The sequence below is a fragment of the Salvia hispanica genome, chromosome 2, assembly GCF_029641045.1.
Source record: "Salvia hispanica isolate PSC_SH4W2 chromosome 2, Shi_PSC_v1, whole genome shotgun sequence".
In the NCBI taxonomy this organism is placed as follows: Eukaryota; Viridiplantae; Streptophyta; class Magnoliopsida; order Lamiales; family Lamiaceae; genus Salvia; species Salvia hispanica.
Window position 1 is genome coordinate 39,064,379 of NC_142693.1, and position 17,757 is coordinate 39,082,135.

Below are 17,757 nucleotides of genomic sequence, written 5' to 3' on the forward strand. Positions count from 1 at the left end.
CACCACTTGTTTTAACGAGTTTTCTCTCTCTCTAGCTTTCTGTACAAGAGCATCATCGAGCGATGGATCACAACAACGAGTCCAGTCCAGCGACGAGTGGATCTCAGACTCCCACGGTAACCATACGCGGGATCAGATGTACAAGGTCTTCCAAGAGTGGAAGACCGCCACTGACCCCACGGAGAAGATGTTTCTTCACGAGATGCTCGAGAGCATGCGGGTTGATTTGGAAATCGCGAGGGTACGGCTAGCGGGTTCCGACGTGGGCTCAGATACCACGGGCGGCGGCGGCAGCGGCGGCGGCGGCGATGAGGAGTAGAGAGTGGCGGGGCTCGTGTGTTGAAGCCTTTTTTAAAATAAAAAAAAATTATGTACCTTTTTTTTAAAAATCTTTGTACTTTTTTTTAATGGAATGGATTAATTTTTCCGTATATATGTCGTAAATTTAATTCCGTATTTTAATCGTAATTTTAATTCCGTAAATGTAGTATATTTTGAATTATTTTTATTGCGGCTGGCCTATGACTGGCCTAAATCTAATGTGGCAGGTGGATTTTTTAATGTTGCTGACATAGCAGGAGAGAGAATGGCTGGCCTATTGCTGGCCTAAGCACCATTGCGGATGCTGGCCTAGATCAGTAACTGTAATTATTAGTACTAAATCAGTATCCATTAGGCTATATTTAAATTTGAAGTCAATATTATGTATTCTGTGCTCTTTCTAAAAGTAAGACATTCTAATTATAAAATTGTCACTAACTAATTCATAATTAATTAATTAATTAGTGATTCAGGCCAGGTTGATGGAATGTAGTAGTAACAGCTAAATTTTACTTTGAACAAGTAATCCCATCTTATTGTATCACTCTATAGCATCATTTTGTTGCCATTGATAGCGTGTCAAGAAAATAACTACTGATACAATTTTTCGTCAGTGAAAATTCACGCAAATGAATTTATTTTACATGCATTGACTACAATTCTATAACTAAGAATTTCCACAGCCTATCAATAGATTTTCGAATTTTTCCTCCATTAATTAGTTTCAATAGCTCATAAAGATAAAAAAAAAATTGCAGAAATGGAAGATCCAATATATTCTTTTTCTAATTAGAAGCTCTATATTACTCTAGGACATTAATGCCAATTATAGACGAAAGGACTTCTAAGCCATATTTTAAACCTCCTAGCTTTAAAACAGAGATATTTTATGAGGATCAAACCTTGATGTCCATAGCCCAATATATTAATATGGTATGATGGTGAATGTCAACTGTCGCCTCCCACAAAGGGTGGTTGGGAATGTATATAATTACTACTTATATATAGATGGAATTAATTTGTTTAGTCATACATCTCGAAAAAAATTGTTTTAGTCAAAGTTAAGGAGTTTAAAATACTACTTATAAATGCTGATGGAGAATAATATTAATGTGGCGTAGCTAACCATTCCAAGGGGCAAGGCACGCAGACTTGAAATTTGAAGTATGTTAATTTGACATTTTCGTCACATTCCTTATTATATGACCAATTCATAGCATGGGCAAAGGCTAACCACTTGAGTATTTCCAATAAATTTCATCTTTTATTCGGTGAATGTGCAGCACACGTCCGTACGGTACACAAAACTATTTGTGTAATTGTGTTACAATTATTACTATAATTTTTAAATCTCAGCATGCATATTGCAGTACATATTTACATATCAAATCACACATCATGTCTTTTTTGTGGAAACTTTGTCCTCGTGTAGATTTAGAAGCACTCATTCGAACGAACTGCACACTTGAATTTCAATTATTATTAATTTGTAATTCTAATTCATAATAGTCTTTTTTGTGGAAATTTTGTCCTCATTTAGATTTAGAAGCACTCTAATACATTCGAATGAACTGCACATTCATCTTAATCAAATTTAAATTACAACTACTAATTTGTAATTCTAATTTATAAATAACAATGAAATTATTACTAATTGCGATCCGCCGGCCAACCATACCAGGCGTCAGTGAAAGGTATGTATGGTTGAATGATTAGATTTGCTTTATATATTGTACTAGATTGTAGTAGTATTAGTTTTTGTGTGGAAGAGAAAGTATCTGAGACTGAATGATTTGGATTTTGAAACTTAAGTTTATCTAACAATGAAAGTGCGTTTGGTTGACTTTTTGTGTATATATCTACGAATTTAGTCGCTAAAAATTCGTGGTCGACAGAAATTTTTTTGTAGATATCATAATGTGCGTAATGATAATTGGTGACCGTAGACCCACCTAATAACAACACCTTATTCATTTTCTTGTATCTTAAAATTATGATCTATCTTCTCATAATATGTGCATTATTTTTTCCTTCTAAACATTATAGCTCTGTCTTATTTTAATACTCTCTTATTTATTATTTGCATTAAGAATAGCCCACTTTCTCATAAGGTCTTCATTAAATTTTTTATTTTCTTAATATAAATTCAAAAGTTGTGTTCAAATCCGACGACCTAAAAGGATCACCTATGCCAAATCAGGATTACGGGTGCAATGACAAAAAAATTGTTTAATTTTACTATTCAAAACACATTTCTTGGAGAAAGGAGTAATGGACAATACAGAGGGTTACTGATAAAGTCAAGATTTTTATCATGGTCCCAAAGTTCGATATAATTTTTTAATGTCGCACTGCTCAAAGCAACTGCAATATGAACTTGTAGCAGAAAAAATTAAAAGATGAGTGACAAAAACTAGAAATGCATGTGATGCTTGCCATTAGAAGTAACGTGAAAGAGTCCGTAGTGTCTGAAAAACTAACTGCAATGTAACACTCAATCTTGTCAACTACGATTATAATTAAATGAATCAAATAAATTTTTAAAACTTTGCTAGCACACATAGAATTGCTAAGTGCTAACCATAAAAGAAATTGATTTATCTAATCTTAATTCATGAAATGGCTAGCACACACAGAAATTGCACTTAGTTCTTCAAACTCCTCAAACGTGTGAATGCGCATTAAGTAGCTTTAATTTAATTATTAGGCAACTTTCGAACTCTTCCTAGCCAAATGCTATCAAATAAATTGAAAATAGTAGAATATAGAGGATTGGGATGCGTCAATTTTGTTATTACTTCATGTGTCTCAATTAATGTAAATCATTTTCATTTTGAAATATTCTATTTTTTAAAATAAAAATATTACTACTTATTTTTTATTTTCACTCGATTTACAAAATAATGTTATAGTACTAAATTGCATGCCAAAAATGAAATGTTTCAATTTATACGTGACAAATGAGGGGTGCGTTATATTGCTACCTATTTAAGTTGCTAACTCATCAATACAGTGTATTAAAAATGTCAACACGGTGATATCAAAATGTCAACCCATAATATCAATATATTATATTGAAGTTCAACAAAATTATGAGTTGACATTTTAATGTTATTGTGTTGACATTTTTAATACACTGCATTGATGAGTTAGTAAGTTAACAACTTAAGAAAGTTAGCAATCGATTACACCCCCGGCAGAGGAAGTATATTTTATTATTATTAGGCTTTAAATGTGTAAATTTCGACCGCGAAATCACTCACATCATTGTTAATTTGTTCTAATACTATATAAACACATGTATTATTTGGAAAATGTGAATCATACGTTGTAAATGAGCTGAGTGCTAGTCCTAGTGTCAACACTTCGATATGGATAGCGATGTAACAACGTGAATTGTCTGAATATTTAGCAAAGTCAATGACACACAAGCAACTTTCTTCCTCCACTCGCCATGGCACTATTACCCAACAAAATATCTGTGCACCACGCAAAGTGAAACCGCAAAAACAATGGAGAAAAACATGGCAAATATAATTTGTAATGTGAACCTTTCCTATTTCTTGAGCTCTGGGGAATTTAGCGTCTCACAGTTTTTATGTCGACTGAACTCACATTCACAACAAAAATGCTACTAGCATTTAACTCTAAATAATTAAAATTTGATTTCCACTCGAGGGGAACTCACAAGATCAAAATCTGAGAGAATTGAAATATTTTAATGTCAAAATATTACACTCCCTTTGTCTCATATTACTCGCACTTTTCATTTTTGGTCGTCAAGTTGGAATTAATTTTTTAGTGTAATTAAATTAATATTTTTAAGTGTAACGAGAGATCACTTAATAATTAGATACTTAATTGATTTTCTAATATATTAATTAAATATTATAATTCTTATTTAAAATATTGATAGTGTAAGTAGTTTGAGATGAGAAAAATGTAAATAACATGGGACAGAGTAAGTATAATATTCCATCGATACAACAGATCGCATTAACACAAATTAGCTTAAAATCCTGTGTGTGGAATCAACCTCTAAAATTCAATTTTTGAAATAAAAAGTGACTGCTCACACTTGAACCTAAAATGTCCCTGGAAATTGGAGCATCATCTAAAGGAACGAAAATAACTCCTGTTAAAAAGTGGTGTAACAATTTGTTTTGGTAAGTCTGAATCTTCTCGAAAGATTTTGAAAGTGTATATATATTAATATTTTGTCAATGGTATAGTTTGGGCTTTAAATATGAAAGATACATGTTAAGTTTTGACTTTGTAAGTGAGAGTGATTCAAAACTGCGTTGGCATATTAGGAGTGATATTCATGGAAGTAACAGCTAAACTTAACTCCGTCCATGGTTGAAAAATTGGGCAATTGACTATTGACCTGACCTTATTTTTCCACATTTCTTTAAAATATTTATATAAATATACCCCCACGACTCCGTCCATTGTCGATAACCAACAGGAAACTCGATCTGTTTGTTACACAACAACCAAATTAAGGCAATTAGGCAACACCATCAAGTCATGCCAAAGGCCTAATCCATTCCTAAAGAAGACGCGTGGTAATTTGATCGTCAAAATTTGCATTTTCATCAACGCCAGAGATGGGAATCTGCTGGAGCTCTAAAACCGTTGATCAAAGCCCCCAAACCACCGGCCAGCTTAGTTCAGGTATGCACGAGTTTTTATATGATCCGTTGCCGAACTTTGATCAAGAGCTAATGATGTTGTGTTGCAGTGGCGATATCGCAGGGAACGACGACGACGTCGTCTAGCGGCAGCAGCGGGTTCTGGGCAGCGGGCGGGAGCCCGAGCCCGGGAGCGCAGATGCTGCCGCACCCCTCTTTGAGGATCTTCACGTTCTCGGAGCTTCGCGCGGCTACTAGAAACTTCCGAAACGATACGGTCGTGGGAGAGGGTGGATTTGGGAAAGTGTACAAAGGCTGGCTCGACTCCAAAAGCGGATCAACCGTCGTTGCTGTTAAGAAGTTGAATTCCGAAAGCCTCCAGGGGTTTCAAGAGTGGCAGGTTTTTCTTCGTCTAGCTCGCTTCTTTGTTTCCAAATTTATTATAATTAGGATTAAATTGGAGATTGGATGTGCAGTCGGAGGTGAATTTTTTGGGGAAACTCTCTCATCGTAATCTGGTTAAACTGTTGGGCTACTGCTGGGATGATACAGAACTGCTGCTTGTGTATGAATTCATGCAGAAAGGCAGCCTAGAAAACCATCTTTTCGGAAGTAAGGGATTCATTTTCAATATTCATTAACTCTGTTTAATTGATGTAAATTTGTAGTTTAAGCTAATTGGGAATTGATGATGATTTAGGGGGTGCTGCTGTTCAGCCACTGCCGTGGGATACGAGGCTCAAGATATTGATCGGTGCAGCTCGTGGCCTTGCCTTTCTTCATGCTTCTGATAGAAAAGTCATCTACAGAGACTTCAAGGCCTCCAACATTTTACTCGATTCGGTATTAATCTCTTTCACCTCACATTCATGCCTTTCACTATGAGAGTGTGTTCTGATATTGTTGTCATTGATCAGTCGTACCACGCTAAGTTATCTGATTTCGGGCTGGCAAAATTGGGTCCAACAGCGAGCAAGTCCCATGTGTCCACACAGGTTATGGGGACATATGGCTATGCTGCCCCGGAGTATGTTGCCACAGGTATATGATCGTGAACCAGATCTTTGCATATGCAGATAAACCATCATTCTCATCACATTCTTCTATGTATATGGGCAGGGCATTTGTATGTGAAGAGTGACGTCTATGGATTTGGTGTGGTCTTGGTAGAAATGCTAACCGGGCTGCGTGCTCTCGACACAAATCGCCCAGAAAAACAGCATAATCTGGTTGATTGGATAAAGCCGAGTTTACAAGACAGAAGGAAGTTGAAGGGTGTGATGGATTCACATTTGGAAGGGAGATATCCTTCAAGATCTGCATTGCAAATAGCTCACCTTGCTCTCAATTGTATTGAGAGTGATCCCAAAAACAGACCCTCCATGCAGGAAATCGTTGAAACACTTGAAGAAATTGAAACTGCTAAAGAGAGGCCTAGACAGCCTAGAGTGCATTCTAGTTACCAGGCTTCTGATAGGCGCATGCCCCAGCAGTATCGTTCCCAAAATCACCCGAGGCAGGAGGTGAATCGAGCCTATCCACTCCCACCACGTGCCTAATTACTCTGCGTAGTGAGAGTGCTCTTCGTTTGTGCTCTTTTTTACCTTCTTCTTTTAGCTTGCAAAGGGAATGGTGTTGTAAAACTTAGGAGAGAGAGTGCCTTATTTTTCGGACATGTATCGTGATTAGTTTACAGACAAAGGAACACTTCATTTTTTTGAATCACAGAGGAACAGTAGCAGTCATTGTTGTATGGTGAATCACTGATTAGATGATCCAGTTATGTAGAACAAGCTGTTAGTGTATTTATCTCCATGGCTTTGACCTACCTTTAGCATAGAATTATATAACAAAAGCCATTGAAATTTGTAAAAGAAACATAAAATCAAGTAGGAACTTGGAAATAAACATTTATTTTTGTCTTGTCTATAGCATTCTGCACATTATGTTACACAAGTTGGTGTTTCAAATCAAACAAACAAACATATGGTTTCCATAAAAAACATCAAACAACCTTGATGCGTGGCAACAGCCACTCTAGTATGGCCCATCGCTACCGAATGAACTTCCAAGATTGGGAGGACAGATCCGAATTACAGACAGCTTAATAGTTGGGTTCTTCGAAGATCTGTGTATATCCCTACATTCTTCAAGATCATCATCACAAGTAAGAAGCACCCACTCAGCATCATCATCAAGATATTTCAAGTTAACACCAGCCACATTCTCTATGTTGAAGCGCGCCAAGACCTCTTCTCGTAGATGCTTAAAGTTCCAGTGTGGTTGCAGGCTGAGCCGGATCTTTTCTTCCCCAAATGAAACTCTTACTCTAAAAGCAGCCTCGTCATTTTCCCGGTTGCTATCCACTGGCATAGCTGAAGCTCCAATAGCAACAGGGTCTTCACATAGAAGCTTGTTGCTATATGATCTGATCATAAGCTTAGTTTTCTCTTGGCCTTTCCCATGCAATTCCGCGTCACTCCTTGCTTTCTTCAACACCCCTCCATTCTGTTCCGTGGATAAAGCATCTACAGGCATAAATCCATTGACGTGGAAAGCTGATTGCTTCGAACCAGTAGAACAACAGTAACTAGAACTGGAGGTTTGACTGCCAGAGGAAGAAGTGGTAGCAGCAGTCAACAAGTTCCCTTCAGCTGGATTCTTCTCCTGCAGGAAATCACCACTCGTCTTTATAGTCGACAAGTGATTACTAGTTCCTGCTACATTTGGCGACACAAGTTGTGGGAAATTGCTGTAGAAGGAACTGAGTTGAATGGGACCCTCACCATCCTGGACTGAATCAATCACGAGTTGAAGCTTCCTCAACGAGTGGCCAACTTTCTTGATCTTTCGTGAAGGCCATCGTGTGATCCCATGATATCTGCATATTCTTTTCAAGGTAGTGGGGCATACTGAAATAGGAAAAGCAGTCAAATTGACAACTATCAAGCAATAGGACACGATAAACTAGACGATACATATATCACTAAATACTGCAGGGTTGATACATCAACTAGCTCTAATCATGGGTAAAGAAAAGCTGTTATACCTCCAATGCTTTTAGCTGCTTCTTTTAAGCTCCCAGCAAAATGTTGCCGAATAACTTCCAAGCTAATAATCTTGTCACTCCGTTTCTGTTTCCTTATGTTTGCTTTAGCACCATAAGAATTATTCCCAAAAGTGAAGGACTCAACACTCGTTCTTGGTCCAGAATCCTGCTGAAATTGGCTCTGTTCTAAACTTGCTGAAAGATGATGCAAGTCAAAACCAGAGTTAACCTTAAACTTACCGTCTCGTTTATCATTAAAAGAAATAGAACCTCCTTCATGTGAGGAATTCTTGGCAGGAGAAAGTAACTTGTGTTGTTGCTTCTCGTCCTCTTGTTTACCAGCTGAGGTGCTGCCTGAAGTTTCTCGAATCAACTCTTCATCTGTGATCACTCTCAAACTCCGGCACATTTCTTGTATAACAGAGGAGAAGGAGTGCAGCATAAGCATCTGATCTCGAGCACCTTTGCAATCCAGTGGCAGGAAGAACTCCAACACAAAATCACTGGTCTCGTTGCATATACTTCGCAGGCGTACAGCTGCACAAGCACACAAATCAAACACCCTTGCATGATGCGCAAGAGGATATTCCGTTTTGCTAAAAGCTGTTATGTCCTCAGCAAAACATGACTGATTGGTGAGGAATGCTTTCCCAGCAACACCTTGACCTTTCAGCAAGTGGTGATGTGAACATGCCTCATGAAAGCGATTAACTCGTGCATCAGCAATGTAGCAGGCTGAGTCGATGGTTGAGACACAGTGCGCGTAGTTCTCATCAGAATGGCGGCAACCACCTCTGTGCTGGTGAAGGCATGACGCCCACACCTGTGCCAAGGGCAGTTTGTATGCATTGCATGCGAATTTCATGGCATTTCTGATCTCTGCCAGAGTGGCCTGGTAGGAGTCGTCGTGCTCCTGTTAAACAACATGTATCAAGTATAACTCTCAAGTTCAGAAGACTTTGAGGTATTAATATGTAAAGGACAAGAGTGTGTTACCACAATATTATACGGACTCAAAATGTTGGAGCTCTTCAAATCAACAGCCTGCAGTAGAAAACAGTAGGAAATAGAGGGATTTAACTAAAGCCACACTATCATCACAATATATTTCATGAGTAACTTTCTAATAATCAGAAAATAATATTCACACACACTAAAAAATCATTAAAGGAACGCGGTAAAGCAGGTCATATCTATTGGTTCCATCTATATGATTGTGAAGCTACAAAATCTTCCACCACCAATGCATCAAAATAGATAGGAAGACATGTTCTAGAAGAGATGCATATCAGAAGCAGAAACGCGTCAATAACAAATACAGTAACAACATACTCCAGTGAGAAAGATCATAAACAAAAGCTCATGCATTGGATTCCAACTCTCTCATTCACAGAAAAGCAATAAAAAACACGAGAAGAGCTTAACAAGACCTCCAAAGCTTTGCAGACGTTTTGTAGCTCAGGGTGAAAATCGAGTTTCTGATGAGTAGTGACAATCTCAAGCACCCCCAAGCAAATACCACTGCCATGCTCCAACACTGGGAGTGCAAGCGATCCTCCAACATTGCATTCCTGCGCGTGAGTGACGCGTGGATACTCCTCTCTTCTGAAGAAGCGTACATCCGGAGTCCACTCAGGCAACCTGTGCAAGAACACGCGGCCAAGCAGGCCAACAAACTCTGTGCAACTCTCATCCGCCACAAACTGATAAGTCAGGGAAGCATCCCTGTAGCTTGCAAGATTCTTGCAACTCGGGTTGAGTGAAAACAGCTGGTTGCTAGCTGTGAGCACTTGTTTCCCTTGCTTCTTCACAGGAATCCAGATCTGAACAAGAACATCCTTGTCGCGTATCGACTCTTTAAGGAAGTTGATGGCCTGCACCAACCTCGTCTTTACAGACTGATCATGCCTCGGTCCAACCCATAACCGCGCAGTCACTTGGGATTCTTCGTCTACGAGTGTTTCAGCTTGCTTTCCATGGCTGTGTGAAGAGGATTCATCCATTTTCGGGTAGGTAACAGCTCTGTGACTAAAGAAGATTGATTTTGCAGTTGCTTTGGAGAAATATTGTTGTTGATGATGATTGAAATCTGTGGATGATGCATCAGTGGCCTCTAACCAGAATCCATCGGACAAGAGTTCATGTATGAGATCAAAATCTATGGCGCTGTCTGAAATATTAGGTGACAGGGCACCATCTCCCATGATTGATATTAGTAATACTCATTCATCTATCTATATATTCAAGAAAAAGTGATACTAGTAAAAGAATTTAGGATCCGAAACACAGAAGCAGCCTGAATATGAAAAACAAGAAGATTCTCTTCCATGGAGGATTGTTTTCCTTGATATCCCAAAAACCGATCACTCTTGCGCCAAACATCATCAATGACAATTTATTTCCAACTGCAATTACAAATTCATGTTAGATAAAATCAATGATGTTGATCGGTTTACACTAGAAGCATCTAAAAAATATATGCATAGGTATAAAATTAAATTTAAAGAGCAAAAAGAAAATGAAAATGAGTGTAAAATGTTACCTGTCATAATTCTAAAGAGTCCATCCACAACAAAAAGCTGAGAAACACGACCATTAATTCTCTCTGTGTGAACTGTGAAGGAAAGGAAGGAGAATAGGAAAAGGGCACAGTTTTGTGAGACGTAGTGAATGTTGAGAGGTGAAGGTGGAAAGGAGAGGAGGAGGCGCTAATGATGGCACACAAAAGTGAGATGAATGAAACGAAAGAATAAAATGGCGAACGTGGAATCTCTTTTTATTCAGAGCCTTGGGGCCCACCAACACTAAGTTCTCTTATTAATCATAATAATAATCATGCTTAGCAGCTGCTAATTAACGATGAACTTACACAAATATGTTCGTTTGCATTAGCAATTGGATCTCCACTCCAGGTGTGTGTTGTATATACGAAAAGATTCTTTAGTTTAATTAATGTGACGTCAGGAAGAAAGTGGACTTATCAAATTCGATCGATCGGCAAGTCTTGATAGGTGAGGTGGTGTGGACCAGCCAATAAATTTAGTAATACTATTATATTAATCATTGAAGAGGCTTACGCAATCGCCTCCTGCATTATATTCAACTCATAATTAAATCACATCGCCATAATTGTGTATTAACATAATTAAAATTTAAAACAAGACGGAGGTGCGCGCGGAAACTGGTTTATTCCTAATGTTAACCGTCTTCTTCGGCTCCGGGAGGGTGTATATACCTAATTAACCCACCTTCTTTTTAATTATACTTACATTCTCTCTTTCCTACATAATTAATTCACAATTTGGCTGGATTAAACGCCCCACCCTTTCTCAATATATAATTGGAATTTTATTAATGGGAATTACTACTAAAATCTAGTTCTACAAATGTTTATTAGCTATACAAACTAGAGTGCTTTACTCACGATCATGACGTCAACCACTCAATTAAGGAATCTTGGTTTAAAAGGTCAGATTGGAATAGTAGATACATGTAGTCCCATAAATGGAAAATAAATAAATGTATAGTAATTAATATAAGCATCAAAATGACTCTCAAACGCGTGGAAGGCCAAAACAGACGACCCCTCTCATCCCCATTTACTCACTTAGCCGCGTCTCATGACACCCTATGTATTAGTATTACTACTATTAAGCAATTAATTGATTAATATCATTTCATATTTATATGGTATTGCTTTTGACCTCACTAATTCTTATACTACTAGCTATACTCTATTCTAAGACTTGTAACTCATACTATATTTTCTTAATTAATGTTGATTTAGTCGTTAATTAGTTTGTCACGTCCAGCTCCACTCCACGTATAGACACGCACCACCATCGATTTTAATATGGGAATTATGTGTAATCTTAATCTTCCACTTTATTTAATCTTCCGAGTTACGCACTTTGCAATGTTGGTGGAAATTAAGAAAAAAGCAGCTCCGGTTTAATTTGTTGCTTACGAGGAAACACTAATTTCGTACGCGACAATTTTTTATTTTGCTTTCGCACTGTGAAGTGGAGTATTTGATTAAGGATTCCGTTAGTGATTGGTCCACGTTGATCCTCATAGAATCACATTCCAAAAACCTCCAAACTTTCATATGTAATCATACTTCAGATTTAACTATTCACTAAATTACATCGAAACAAATCTACGCATAATCTTGCACCGTATTTATATGACCATATACACTCACTCCCCACACCGTATTAAAGTTTAATTTTACACCAAAAAGTTAATGTTCGTCCTTATATATAATACACGTTACAAATTAAACTCGCACACGCATAAATCATAATCTTCAAGACTAATTATTTAAATAGTTCCAACTAGTTTAGAAAGGAACCCCACCACTCTTTTAATTAGGGACAAGATGAAGGACGTGTAAAGATGCAAGTAAATGAATCCCTTAAATATGCATTTTATTAGAATTAGAAAAAGGAATATAAAGAATTATTCATGCTGTTTTGAAATGAGGTGTATAGTATTGTATTACTGCAGTTAGTTACAAACTTACAATTATGCATAATTTGTGAAGTAACTGTGTGAAATCGTTTCACTCTGTAATTACGAACTGCATGTAGGAAAAAATAAAACGGATAAATGATCTTTTTAAAGGTTTCTCTTTCATGACAATATATGAGTGTTAAGCTAAACTTACAAGCTTATATAAATAGCTTTATATAAGATGGTTAGGAGCACAAAAGTTTTTGAAAACTAGAAGTTCCTGAACAACTTATAATTAAGACCAAAAAATAAGCTCACAAGTCATAAACACCATCTTTTTTTAAATGCATATATAATTAATTTATCAAACAACACCTTCTTGCAAAAAAGGTGACCGCGGGTCCGCGAGTCCAGATGCATAGCTAGATTTTCACTTGAGGGTCAAAAATATGTATGTAGGAAAATTATATATACTACTCAAACCAAGACCACCAGACCACAGACCACATGCCTACCCCACCAGAGGTCTTGGTCAAGCTCATCACATCGGAGAGTATGATATTGTCCGCTTTGGGCAAAGCCCTCACGGTTTTGCTCTTGGGGTACTCCCCAAAAGGCCTCATACTAATGGAGTAGGGGTAGTCTATTTATACACTTGCAAGTCTTGTTCATTCTCCGATGTGGGATATGGTTTGCTCCCTTTCAGTTACAAGATTTGTGCTTCGAAATCAATGCCAAAGACTTGCCTGCGAAGAACACCACTTACCAAAAAGGACATTCTATCTCTCGCGTCTCGCGGAAAAACAAGAAAGTTTGTATACTTAATTTTAAAATTTTAATACTTTTTTATTATTCACATGTCAATTTAATTGGGATACATAAATGTACATTTGCAAATTATATAAAACAATAAGGAATTAAAAAATATTAAAAATGAGATATATCAATAGTGCAAGTGACGAGATGGGATGAAAAGAAATAGTGAAAAGGTATAATTGGGTGTTAAGCGATGAGGGCAAAGGACGAGTGGAGTAACTGGATAGTGATAATAGAGTAATGGACTCCCTTAAGGTGAAACACATACTTAAAGAAGCGAGAAATGTAAATGTAATCCAGAATGAGATTTCGTGCCACTCACCAAATTTTGTGCATGGTTAGTGAACTTTGTTAATCGACGATTCTCCTTCCAAAAAATCGAAAAAATAGCTAATACTAGCAAATAAACAAATCCAAGTAAAGTACTCATCCGTCCGTGAAATAATGTCTCATTTTGCCATTTGGGAGTGTCCGCAATTTAAAGTACCAGTACTTTTTTTTCATTCTAAGTAAATGGACTCTATCATTTACCTAATTCGTTACACTTACATTCTATCGTAAAATTAATATGTAAAAGTGGATCCACATTCCACTAACTTATTCCTCTATGTTTTTTTCACAAAGTAAGATAATTTCTTAAAACTCGTATTATGTCGAAATGAGACTATAAATAGTGGACGGACGGACGGATTATGGAGGAAAGATTAACGTGCTTGTCTCTTTCTTTGCCTCGAATCCATTGCATCTTTAAGTTATTGACACATGTTATGAGTGTCTAAGGTAAGCTTAATTAGTCATTCACGCAACATGATCTTAGTCATCATAATTAGATATCATGCGGTCATAAACGATGTGATATCATAGTTGTGTGCTCAAGCTGTAGAATAATAATAATAATTGAAACACTAACACCAAATTAAATGGAAACAGACGAAAAATAATGTGTAATGCATTATAAAATTAAAAATAGTTAACTTATCAAAATTTAAAGATCAAATGGGGGTGTACCTCTAAGTGAGGATTATGAGAAAAAAACTACTCCCACTTCCATTAAAAACTTCTCATTTTGTCATTTTTGTCTGTACATCAATAAATTTTTTATTTATTTTTTATTATTTTTGGTATTGAACCCTACATTCCACTAATTTTATCTTATTCACATTTCATTATAAAATTAATACTCCATCCGTCCTATAAATATGAAACATTTGGGAATAACACGAGATTTTATGTAGTGTTGTTTTGTGAGTTAATGAAGAGAGAGAAAAGTAAAAGAGATGAAAAAGTAGATATAGAGTTGTTTCCATTTTATTAAACATGTCATTTTTAATGAGACCCAAAAAGTAAAATGTTTCATTTTAATGAGATAAAGAGAGTACCATATAACAATAGAATCCACCTTCCATTAATATTTTTAACTCATTTTTAATACATTTCTTAAAATTCATGTCTGATCAAATGTGCTCTTGTATTTGTGGACAAAGGGGTAGTACATTTGAGAAATTGAATAAAAAAGGAATGTATGTTTCGAAGTTTGGGAGGCTACTACTCTAGTAATGATCAAGGAGAGAGTGCATACATGAATGCATTTAGAGTAGCATGGGGTGAGATCACATAATGAATATATAGGTGGAAGATAAAGGCGTATTAACTACATATAATTATGCAAATGTGAACAAATGAATTATTAATTATTAATATTTACAATTCAAAAGATCCGAGGTGATATGTGATTACCAAGATTTGGCGAGCAAATCTTTTAGCTTAATTTACTTTATTCCTACCAAAAGCATTAAATGGGTATAACACAAATTTGGCCAAAACTTCCTCTGTAATCAGCTAATCAATTGATTATAATCAACCTGCAAACGTTCTTCGAAGAATCCAAATTTCGAATTTAGACTTGACAGTTGTATCAGCATGTGCAAAATCTTGCAGTCATGTGTTTTCGAAGAATTAGTAAAGTTTGTGTTGGTTGATCATAATTAGCAGGGAATACCTACTGTTGATTTCGAACTACTAGTAGCAGCTAGTAATGAGTAGCTAGTTTACTTAAAGTTCTTTCTCAATTTAAAGAGCAACGAAATTTAAGAAACTTGCAAAAAAATACCCAATTCATCAACTACATAAAATTGATCCAAGAGAAACGATTAGACAGTAATTACTAAGAAGTTGATAAATCTGTATATATCGACATCAAGCTATACACATATCCATTCCAATTGAACACCCTAATTTGGGGATTCAAAAAACCTAAAAAAGCGGTTTCATATTTGCTACACACAACACAACATACATCCTAATACAACACCTGAAATTAGCAGCAATTTTTTCAAAACCCTAACCTCAAATCCAAAGCGAGGCCGGCGGGAGGATACGGCAAAGACGAAGCGTCCGCGTCGTCGTCATCTTGGATCGGCGGCGCCAAATTGAGATTAAACTCACGAAGCATAGACGACGGCTCCTCCGCCTTGTCCCAGTGGCACCTCATGTGCCCGCCCAGAGCTTGGCCGCTCGAGAAAACCCTAAAACAGACGCCGCATTTGTGGGCGCTGCTGCTCGAATTATCCCTGAGCATCATCACCATCATCTCGCCGGAGCTGCAGCCCTCCTCCTCCCCGTCATTCTTGGTAATTGCATAGCAGCCCTTCACATTCTTGTGGCTTGCCCTGTGGCCCCCGAGCGCCTGGTGGGACCCGAAGACCTTCTTGCAACTGGAGCACTCGAACCGCCCGCAGTTGGATGACGACTCCGGCGCGGGGGGGCCGTTGGCGAGCATGAGGAGGCAGGCGGCGACCTCGTAGTCGTCGTCGGTGAGGTCGTCGGGGGGGCGGCGGAGGGTGGGCGGCGGGATGATGCCGCGCCACTGGCGCTCGGGGTGGCAGCGCATGTGGCCGAAGAGGGCCTTGTCGGACCAGAACTGGCGGCCGCATTCGGTGCATGGAGGGGTGATTTTGGGGGCGGAGGGGTCGGGTTTCCTGGCGGGTTTGGGCGGGTCGCCGAGGTGGAGGAACTTGGTGCGCTTCTTTCTAGGGTTTTTGGGGGCGGGGCGGCGGCTGGGCTCGGGGTGGAGAGAGGAGAGCGTGAGAGGGGGGAAATCGGAGAAGAGGTAGTTATCGATGTTGGTGGTATCCATTGTGGGTGGGATCGAAAAAAGTGTAAGAAATGGGGGAGTGTGGGATTATGTAATGCCGGCGGTTATTTTTGTTCTCCACTTCTCACATTTAGATTAGTGGTTATGTTTCAGTTAATAAGTTCTATCCCTTTCCACAATTTCCGCCCTCTTCGAATTTGCTTCTTTTTAATTTTGGGTTTGACCGTTTGACTTTCAGCACGTGCTGAAATTGATTAAACAGAATCATTAATTGTTGATATCTTTCTCTTTTTTTTTATCATTGAATTAAATAGAAGAGGCAATCGTGACAACCACGGATTTAAATCGGATTTTGTTTTAATCGGAAAAGTGAGCTCGTGGAATTTATATTCTTGAGAACAAAACTCTTAAACAATTGTAGTAAATGACACCAATTTCACATCTCCAAAAAAAAAAAAAAACCAAAACACCAATTTCACATAAACGAGAAAAGACTGAAATTCATATAACATGCTTACAAATGCTATAGAAAATCTAGATGACAGAGGAGCAACTACAAAGAAGCCCTCGTTAATTTAGTTGCCTCAAGTTCTTAATTATGGAGTTGCTTTAATTTATATTTATGTGAACAAAATTTTCGCCTAAAATTAAATGTAGTAATACAAGCACGTAGAACAAAGAAAGGAAGTCCCGGAAGTAAAGTATGTCGATATCAAATGAAATATGTTTGCCATCACAAGTATAAAACCGCCAATCAATGTCATCTTTCTCTTCAATGTCTCAATCAATGTTTTAACACATACATACCCATTAACTAATCTTATACTATTACTTCATCCGTCTCAAAAGAATATACACTTTAAATTCCGTACAAATTTTAATACAAAATTGGTAAAGTAATAAAGATGCATAGAGAAAAAGTAATTAAAATATTATCAGTGAAGAATGAGTTACACCTCATTAGAAAGAAAAAAAGAATTTTTAAAATTAAAAGGCGAATATTTTTATAGGATGGACTAAAAAAGAAATAATATACTATATTCTTATGGGACGGATTAAAAAAGAAATAATATATAATGAGACGGACTAAAAAATAAATAATGCATATTCTTGAAAAATGAACTAAAAAGGAAAACATGCATAATTTTTTATAAACTAAAACTAATAAACTAATGTATAAACTAAAACTAATAAACTAAAACTTTTTGGTTCAAGTAACTAGATAACTTTGTATTATTGGACAGGAAGAATAACTCTTTGTAGATGATTAAGGGGCACTATGAGTTGACAAAGTTTTGGCTGACCTATTTTTCAATGCCCAAACGCCAACCAGATTGAACATTCTCTGTGGAAGACACTTAGACACTGAATAATGTCGGCTGTCATCG

General features: G+C 37.2%; 3 protein-coding genes across 4 annotated transcripts; 1 reads left to right on the forward strand and 2 right to left on the reverse strand.

Annotated features, from left to right (window-relative positions):
* Positions 1-4,767: 4,767 nt before the first annotated feature.
* LOC125209799 (putative serine/threonine-protein kinase PIX13) lies at positions 4,768-6,677 on the forward strand. Its single transcript, XM_048109383.2, has 6 exons — positions 4,768-4,998; positions 5,066-5,355; positions 5,432-5,567; positions 5,656-5,798; positions 5,873-5,996; positions 6,075-6,677. The coding sequence occupies exons 1-6, from the start codon at positions 4,932-4,934 to the stop codon at positions 6,512-6,514; spliced, it is 1,200 nt and encodes a 399-aa protein (XP_047965340.1). The 5' UTR covers positions 4,768-4,931; the 3' UTR covers positions 6,515-6,677.
* Positions 6,678-6,852: 175 nt separating this feature from the next.
* Positions 6,853-10,863, reverse strand: LOC125194803 (protein NLP2-like). Of its 2 annotated transcripts, XM_048093028.2 has the most exons (6): positions 10,547-10,863; positions 9,435-10,409; positions 9,001-9,048; positions 8,275-8,917; positions 8,005-8,199; positions 6,853-7,867 (listed from the first exon to the last, which is right to left on the reverse strand). In XM_048093028.2, exons 2-6 carry the CDS (start codon positions 10,206-10,208, stop codon positions 6,993-6,995), a joined length of 2,535 nt encoding a protein of 844 aa, XP_047948985.2. In that variant the 5' UTR covers positions 10,209-10,409; positions 10,547-10,863; the 3' UTR covers positions 6,853-6,992. The 2 variants fall into 2 exon arrangements, with proteins under 2 accessions (XP_047948985.2, XP_088919872.1); XM_089063746.1 differs by having other exon boundaries at positions 8,005-8,917; positions 10,547-10,861.
* Positions 10,864-15,607: 4,744 nt separating this feature from the next.
* Positions 15,608-16,411, reverse strand: LOC125194809 (zinc finger protein ZAT3-like). Its single transcript, XM_048093032.2, has one exon. It carries the CDS (start codon positions 16,409-16,411, stop codon positions 15,608-15,610), a length of 804 nt encoding a protein of 267 aa, XP_047948989.1.
* Between the last annotated feature and the right edge of the window lie 1,346 nt (positions 16,412-17,757).